At 39.3% G+C, this 8,621-nt stretch overlaps 1 protein-coding gene across 1 annotated transcript; it reads left to right on the forward strand.

The window, feature by feature from the left end:
* Positions 1-704: 704 nt before the first annotated feature.
* LOC102735949 (olfactory receptor 51F1-like) lies at positions 705-1,618 on the forward strand. The gene is given in 2 exon segments (XM_031026932.1): positions 705-1,200; positions 1,203-1,618. Coding segments are annotated over 2 exon segments (912 nt in total).
* The last annotated feature ends 7,003 nt before the right edge of the window (positions 1,619-8,621 follow it).

The following is an 8,621-nucleotide window of genomic DNA, read 5'->3' on the forward strand; positions in this document are numbered from 1 at the left end:
AGTCCCTGGATCGAGTCCCGCATCGGGCTCCCTGCTCGGCAGGGAGTCTGCTTCTCCCTCTGACCCTCCCCCCTCTCATGTGCTCTCTCTCATTCTCTCTCTCTCAAATAAATAAATAAAATCTTAAAAAAAAAAAAAGAATCTTACGATCTAATGATGTTTAAAATTCTGTCAATATAGTTCATCTCCCCTTCCAATTTCATGAGAGACTATGGACTCTGAGAAACAACTGAGGGTTTTAGAGGGGAGGTGGGTGGGGGGGATGGGTTAGCCTGGTGATGGGTATTAAGGAGGGCACGTATTGAATGGAGCACTGGGTGTTATACACAAACAATGAATCATGGAACACTACATCAAAAACTAATGATGTAATGTATGGTGACTAACATAACATAATAAATTTTTTTAAATAAATAAATAATTAAAAAATAAATCTGTCAATGTAATTATCATCAAAATGTATAAGATTATTTAGACATTTTCCTTGAATTTAAGAGTAAAAATGTTTATATATATATAATTATATATATAATTAAAATAGAGTTTGATTTAGAGTTTTCTCAATGATAGAGTACTTATCCATGACCTAGATAGCTTTCCTAATCAAAAGAAAATTTATCTAGGTATTTGTGTGTGACAATGTAATTTATTATTTCTATAGGATGTGATAATTGTGAGGACAAATGCTACAAATCCAGAAAAACATGGAGATCTTAAGCAACTTGACATCTAAATTTCCAACCTTCTTGTTGACTGGCATTTCTGGCCTAGAGTCTGTCCAAGTGTGGATCTCTATCCCCTTCTGTTGTCTCTATGCCATTGCCCTCTCTGGGAACGGCATGATCCTATTTGTCATCCTTACCCAGCAGAGTCTCCATGAGCCCATGTACTATTTCCTCTCCATGCTTTCAGCTGCTGACTTGGGCTTGACTGTTTCTACAATGTCAACAACATTAGGTATCCTCTGGTTTGATGCAGTTGAAATCAATCTAAATACCTGCATTATCCAGATGTTTTTTCTTCATGGATTTACCTTCATAGAATCTGGGGTGCTGGTGGCTATGGCCTCTGACCGCTATGTGGCCATCTGTGATCCTCTGAGGTATGCTACCATTCTCACTAATTCTAGAATCATTCAGATGAGCCTGTTAATGATTATACGCACTGTAGTATTAATAGTACCACTACTTTTGCTCTTTAAGCCCATTTCTGTAGGGCAAATGTCCTTTCCCACTCCTACTGCTACCACCCAGATGTGATTAAATTAGCATGTTCAGATACTCAGGCCAACAGCATCTGTGGATTAATTGGTCTCATCCTGACCACAGGAGTAGATACACCATGGATTGTCCTGTCTTATATCTTGATCATTCGTTCTGTCTTCAGTATTGCCTCCCCTGAAGAGCGACATAAGGTCTTTAACACCTGTGTCTCCCATATTGGAGCAGTGGCTGTTTTCTACATCCCCATGATGAGCCTGTCCTTGGTACATCACTATGGTCCATCAGCCCCTAAAGTTTTCCATTCGGTGATGGCCAATATATATCTGCTTTTGCCTCCCATGCTCAACCCCATAATCTATAGTGTAAAAACAAAACAGATTCGCAAGGCTATATAATCAGTCTTCTCCTTACAAAATAAACAGAGATAACTGCTTGAGAAAAACCTGAAAAAGTGACTTTCACTGTAGAAAAGCAACTCTTGTATGTTACTGTATATCAGATATGTTTTTGTTATTTTATTCCTTTATTCAACAAATACTTAGGGGCATTTTTGTGTCTTCAGTCATAAAATATGTTACACCCCAAGAATTTTATAGTCCAATAAGGGAAACATGAAAACATTAGTAATAAAATAATAAAAGTACTCAAAGTAATTAACATTTAGAGACTACTTTATACTATGTGTTCTACTAACAGCTTTTAAGACATATTCCATTTAATCTTCAAACAGCTCAATGAAATATATAATAATATTAATTACATTTTAGAGATGAAGAAACTGAGGCCTAAAGACATGTAGACCATCAACCAGACATCTAAGTTGGCTCAGGGATGAGATTTGAATCCAGGCTCTCTGCATGTTAGATGCCACACTCTTCACTAGTGTCCCAATACTCTGCCAAAAGCATCTAGAAAAGTAAGCACTGAGTCTTCTTGTTCATGCATCATGCATTTAAAAAAGTTGTGTTGTGGGGTGCTTGGGTGGCTCAGTCGTTAAGCATCTGCCTGCGGCTCAGGTCATGATCCCAAGGTCCTGGGATCGAGCCCTGCATCAGGCTCCCTGCTACATGGGAGGCCTGCTTCTCTCCCTCCCACATGACCTGCTTGTGTTCTCTCTCTTGCTGTGTCTCTCTCTGTCAAATAAATAAATAAAATCTTTAAAAAAAATAAAAAATTTGTGTTGTCCTTCCTAGAGTATACTTTAGCTTGTTTTCTTCATTCATAGTTAATAGTTCAAAAGGTAGGAATAGATATGTCATGCCATGTAAGCCATAGATCAGTATCTAGTATTGGACGGTCAATAGCACAGCTTTAAGAATTAGCGGCATATGTTAATTCATTACAAGAAAACAATGAAGGGGGATCACTAGATCAAAAACTAATGATGTATTGTATGGTGACTAACATAACATAATAAAATAAAATTTTTTAAAAAGCTGGAATAAGAGAAAAAAAGAAATGGGAACTTTGGAGAACTGGGAAAAGTTTGAGGCAGCATTTCTTAACCTTTTTTAAACATAATGATCCCTTTGGAATCTAATGAAATCTATGAACCCTCCTCCACAGAAAAATCACATATAAACACATTCATATTTTCCATAAAATTTCAGAGGTTTCACAAATGACACAAAGGACCTACTATAGATATCTTAATCAACCAAAGAACCAAAGTAAATAATTCATGATGCTCAGCCTATAAATGGTTATACATAGCCATACCTAAAATATGGTTCCTAAAAAAAAGAATTTTTTGGTAACCATAGTAATTTAAGAGGCAGGCAGAAGCTCAAAACTCAGTTGTATAAAATGGCAGAAAAATGCAGAGGAAAGTGGAGGTGGAAACCTGATGGGAATCATATCAATTTTATTGCAGTTGGAAAAGTAACAAATAATAGGGATGTTTCATGTATCCCACAAACACTGGAGGGAGCAATGTGCTGGAGCCAGAATACATCAGCTTGCAAGCGGCCATACTGTGCAACTCATCTCAACTCTTGTGTTCAATGATGTCATATTGGCAGTTTGAGATCACCATTTATACCTAGGAACTGACAAATACTACAAATGAGGACTTTTTATTTTTCAGAGATTCAGTTTTCCAGCATACCAGTGACTGTGAGCCAACTTTATGTTTGGCTTTGTAAGAAGCAATAGAAATTAAAAGCTGGAAAAAAACATATTCCCTGCACTTGAGAGGCTTAAAGTCTAGTGTGTGAAGCTGTGACATAGACAAAAAATTATAAAGTAATGTACTTATGTTGTGATGGTTGATAATGCAAAATTATACCCCTTGTTTGTGTTGCCATCTAAGTTGAAAATGTTTCCAAAGGTAAATAGAGAAGTGTATTTTGGAAGCAATTCTGTGGAAGAATGTGAGAAGTACCGTGTCACCATTTTACCCTTCGTGGGAGAATACACCCTGAGTTTTAAATTCATAGGTCTGATCTGGATATAGTGTTGAAGAATATAAAAACATAAAACTTTACTTCCTTTTTTCTTCTCTTTTCTCTATCCATCAGATTCTTTTAAGTGAATTTAGATGGTAGGGTTTGTATTAGTTGCTTAAAGAGCATCTTTTACTTGAACAATCCTATTCTATAAAGGAATTGATTTGTAGATTTGGTTTAGAAATTTGGGTGTGCTTCCAGAATGTATGGGGGACTTTTGTTATGGTAATTCTATATTCCTGTTAGCTGCCTAGAGCATTATGAGAATACTAAAGTTGAGGGACTTATACACTGAGATGCTCAAAGGGCTACAATATTACAAAGCTTACTCCTAACAGCCTACTCAAGAAAAGACTCTAGATATCTCTGGAGACTTAGCTGAAATTGAACAAGAGAACAAGGTAATGGCAAAAGTGACATTTATTTTTAAGTATTTTGGGGACTTTATAAATTGCAAGCAAAAACTTGGATAACCTTATTTAGTTTGAGTTGTACTGTTGATCTACAAAATGTCTGGGATACTACATATACATGTTACTTAGTATAATTCATTAAAGGGAATAAACTAGTGCTTGGCTTAGTGTATAGAGTGGGATTGAGGTAAATTTATTAAATTAACATTCTAATAAAGTTCAGTAGCTCAAGGGGGAACCATTAAAAAGATTCTCATAGGATTGCGTGCCTGGGTGGCACAGTTGGTTGAGTATCCAACTCTTGGTTTCAGCAGGTCATGATCTCAGGGTCATGAGATCGAGCCCCACCTCAGACTCAGCACCTAGTCTGCTTGGGTTTTTCTCTCTCTCTCTCTGCTTCTCCCCTCCCTTCGTCAAATAAATAAATCTTTAAAAAAAGATACTCAAAGGAGAGTCTTGAGGATCTGAATAGTTCATCCTACAGGTTACATGTAGAAATAAAAGAAACTGTCAAGAAAGGAAAAAATACAGTTCTATGCATGTGAAGGCATTTGCGTATTTTCATTATGTTTTTCCATACACTGTATATGTCCTGATTCTTTCATTCATGTACATCTGTTGTGTTCCTTGCCTTTTTTTCTCTCTTCAATTGATCCATCCAGTAAGCTGTCATCTGATCAATTATGGAAAAAATTGAATCAAAATGTTTCCTTCAGAAGGATGGATCAAGTCTGTCAGCCTTGAAGTAAAACATGCTTGCTTATCTACTTCATTAGCCATGTGTTCCAATTAGACTTGTATTCTTACCATTCATCGAATGCAACAGGTTGACTTCAAATTGAATCATGCTTCTTCCCATCCTAAAATACCACATTCCTTCCACTTTTTCTTTTAATACACATTGTATTCATGATTCTACTTCTTTTATGAACAATTCTTTAACCAATAAAATAAAGTGGCTGAGGAAAGTAAGCACACTTGGATGAATAGATTATATAAGGTTAGAACACCTACCCTAGATTGAGAAGCCTAGAGGACACAGCATCCGCTAAGCTCATTAGAAATGAGCTGTGAAAATGATACCAGCATCACTGAGGAGTGGCTCTTCTCTGCTGACCAGAGACAATATGAGATGCAGTCACTGAGCCAGGCTCATTAATAACCACGTATATGATGAGGTCTGGACAAAACAGAGGCCAGGTAATCACCAAAAACCGGAGGGGAGCCAGGCTCATTAATAACCATGTATATGATAAGGTCTGGACAAAACAGAGGCCAGGTAATCACCAAAAACCAGAGGGCTGCAGTTATTATAAGAACCGACGAGGTCAATGGGGCGTCTGGGTGGCTCAGTCATTAAGCATCTGCCTTCAGCTCAGGTCATGATCCCAGGGTCCTGGGATCAAGCCCCTCATGGGGCTCCCTGCTCAGCAGGAAGCCTGCTTCTCCCTCTCCCACTCCCCCTGCTTGTGTTCCCTCTCTCTCGCTATGTCTCTCTCTCTCTGTCAAATAAAAACTAATCTTAAAAAAAAAAAAAAAAGAACTGCCAAGGTCCAAAGGGCAGGCAAGAGAGCTTAAAGGACAAGCAGTTGTGGGGATGTTTAATAGAGCATGACATCCTTGGGGCAAAATAGACAAACAGCCAACAAGGGGCTAGGTAACATTACAAAAAGGAGACAAGAATGGACAAAAAGGAGACTGGAAGAACTGTCATACTTTGATATAAGATTCACCTTGAGTTAAGGAGAAAAATAAGAAAAGAAGTTTTGGTAGAAAGAATCATCTGAGACTGTCAGGCAGTTCTAAACAGAATTAGTCAAGGCCATTGGGTATCCCCAAGTCAAAGTCATCTGTCAGAGGAATTCTTTGTCTTCTAGGAATGGGCCTGCCTTAGTTTCCCTGTCACATTCAGTCACTAGCTGAAAAGAGCTCATGGAAATGTGACCTCTGTGGAATGTGATGATGGATTAAGAGCTCAGAACTAGGACCACTGAGGTAATCAGAGACATGAAGGGCACATTTAATAATAAGCACATCTAACAAATTAAGAGGAAAGTATGTAGGGCAATACAAGGAGGAGCCAAACAACCTAACCTTGCGATAGAGAAGCCAGAGCAGCTCTGGGCTGCTCAGGAGAAGCTTAAGAGCTTGCCATGTTCTCAGGTTCATGGGCTTCCCTCCAAGTTTCAAATACTCAAGAAATGGAGTATCAGGTGAAGGATATGACAATTTTAGTATTGTTTTTGCAGCTTTTCTATAACAGAAGTTATTTTGAAATACAGCGTTAAGAATTCTCATGAGAGAGGTGCCTGAGTGGCTCAATCAATTAAGCATCTCACTCTTGATTTCAACTCAGGTCATGATCTCAGGGTCCCAAGATTGAGCCCCATGTCAGGCTCTGTGCTGGGCAAGGAGCCTGCTTAAAATTCTCTCTCCCTCTGCCCCTCCCCAACCCCCACTTGTGTGTGCTCTCTCTAAAAAATAAAAAAATTAAAAATTCTCATGAGAAAACATCTGATTGACCTTTCTTGGGTAGTGCTCAATCAGGTTCATGTGTACAGGACCAGTATACTGGTCCCACTTCTACATTTGGGTCTATCAGAAAAGGGGAAATATTTTATCAAAGAACCACCCAACAACACTCATATATCTGCTTTTTTTTTTTTTTGAGGCTCATCTCGACACTCATATATCTGCTTTTTATCCAAAAGAGTGTACTAAGAACATTTGATTAGGGGAGGAGTAAGATGGCAGAGGAGTAGGAGATCTAAATTTCATCTGGTCCCAGGAATTCAGCTAGATAGGGATCAAACTATTCTGAACACCTACGAACTCAACAGGAGATCAAAGAAATGAATAGCAGCAACTCTCCAAACAAAAAAGCAACCACTTTCTGGAAGGTAGGATGTGTGGAGAAGTGAATCCGAGGCGATATTCGGGAAGATAGATGGTGGTGGAGGGGGCCTCCGTCAGCCACTACCGGCAAGTGATAGAGCAGCAGAGCACAAAATCGGAACTTTTACAAGTCTGCTCTGCTGAGGGACGTCGCTCCAGGGGCTAAGCAGGGGGTGGAACCCTCGCTGGGACAGTGTGGTCTCAGGACCCTCGGGGTCACAGAAAGACAGGGGGTGCCTGAGTGTGGCAGAGCTCCCAGGTATCGGATTGGGCAAGCCAGCTGCAGACAGAGCCAAAGAGTGGGCTCTCAGCTCGGGGTTGCCATAAACCATGATCCGCGGCACAGTCCAGCCAGTGCTCCTCCAGCAGGGACCCAACAAGTGGCAGATCTGGGGAGACTGCACTTCCTCCCCTGGGAGGAGCACACCGCAGGGATCTGCTGGGTTTGGAGACTCCAAGCGGGGTTGTGTGCTAGAGATGGAAACACTCAGTCACTGGCCGGGTGAGCATGGAGTGCAGCCAGAGACCAGGGAGATGGGAGTGATTGACTACTTTTCTCTGGGGGCGCACCGAGGAGTGGGGCCCTGAGTTCTTGGCTCCTCTGGGGCAGAGATTGGAAGGCCACTCTTGTCCTCCAAAGCTGTATGGAAAGTTTGCAGGGAACAAAAGCTCCCAAGAGCAAACCCGAGCAGATTACTTAGCCCTGACCCAGCAAGGGCGGGGCAATTCCGCCTCCGGCAAAGACATTTGGGGACCAAGGCAACAAGCCCCTCCCCCAGAAGATCAGGAAGAACAGCCGGCAGAGAGGTTACTGATCAATGAGAATGGCAGAACTACAGCGCTAGGAGAATACTGCACATAGAATCATGGCTTTTTTCTCATGATTCTTTAGACGTTCAAAGTTAATTTTTTTTTTACCTTTCTTTTTCTTTTTTTTTTTGAATTTTTCTTTTTCCCTTTTTCAACCAACATCTTATCAATCCCTTTCTTAAAAAATCTTTTTTATTTTTCATTTTTATAGTCATATTCTATTCCTCTATAGTAGTTAACCTTATTTTGGTATATATATATATAAGTTGTTCTCTCTTTAAAATTTTGGGATATAGTTTCTTCTAACCAAAATATACCCTGAATCTCTAGTGTATGGCTTTGTTCTAGTCTCCTGCCTGATCACATTCTCTTCCATTTTTTTTTAATCCTCTTCTTTCTTTTTTCAACCAATTTCTTATCTTATCAATTCCTTTTATAAAATCTTTTATAATTTTCATGTTTACACTCATATTCCACCCTTCATCATATTAACCCTTATTTTTGTACATATATAAGTTTTCCTTTCTTTAAAATTTTGGGAGGCACATTCTTCTAACAGACCAAAATACACCAAAAATCTAGTGTGTGGCACTGATCTATGCACCAGCCTGATTATATTTGATCATATTCTGTTTGTTTGTTTTTATGTTTTTCTTTTTCTTTTTTTTTCTTTTCTCTTTCTTTCCCTTTCTTTTCCCCCGGTTTCAGGTCTCTTCTGATTTGTTTAGTGTATATTTTTCTGGGGACATTGTTATCCTGTTGGCATTTGGTTTGCTCATTCATCTATTCTCCTCTGGACAAAATGACAAGATGGAAAATATCACCTCAAAAAA

This window comes from Leptonychotes weddellii, unplaced genomic scaffold (assembly GCF_054177405.1).
Source record: "Leptonychotes weddellii isolate Sample4059 unplaced genomic scaffold, ASM5417740v2 HiC_scaffold_8614, whole genome shotgun sequence".
In the NCBI taxonomy this organism is placed as follows: Eukaryota; Metazoa; Chordata; class Mammalia; order Carnivora; family Phocidae; genus Leptonychotes; species Leptonychotes weddellii.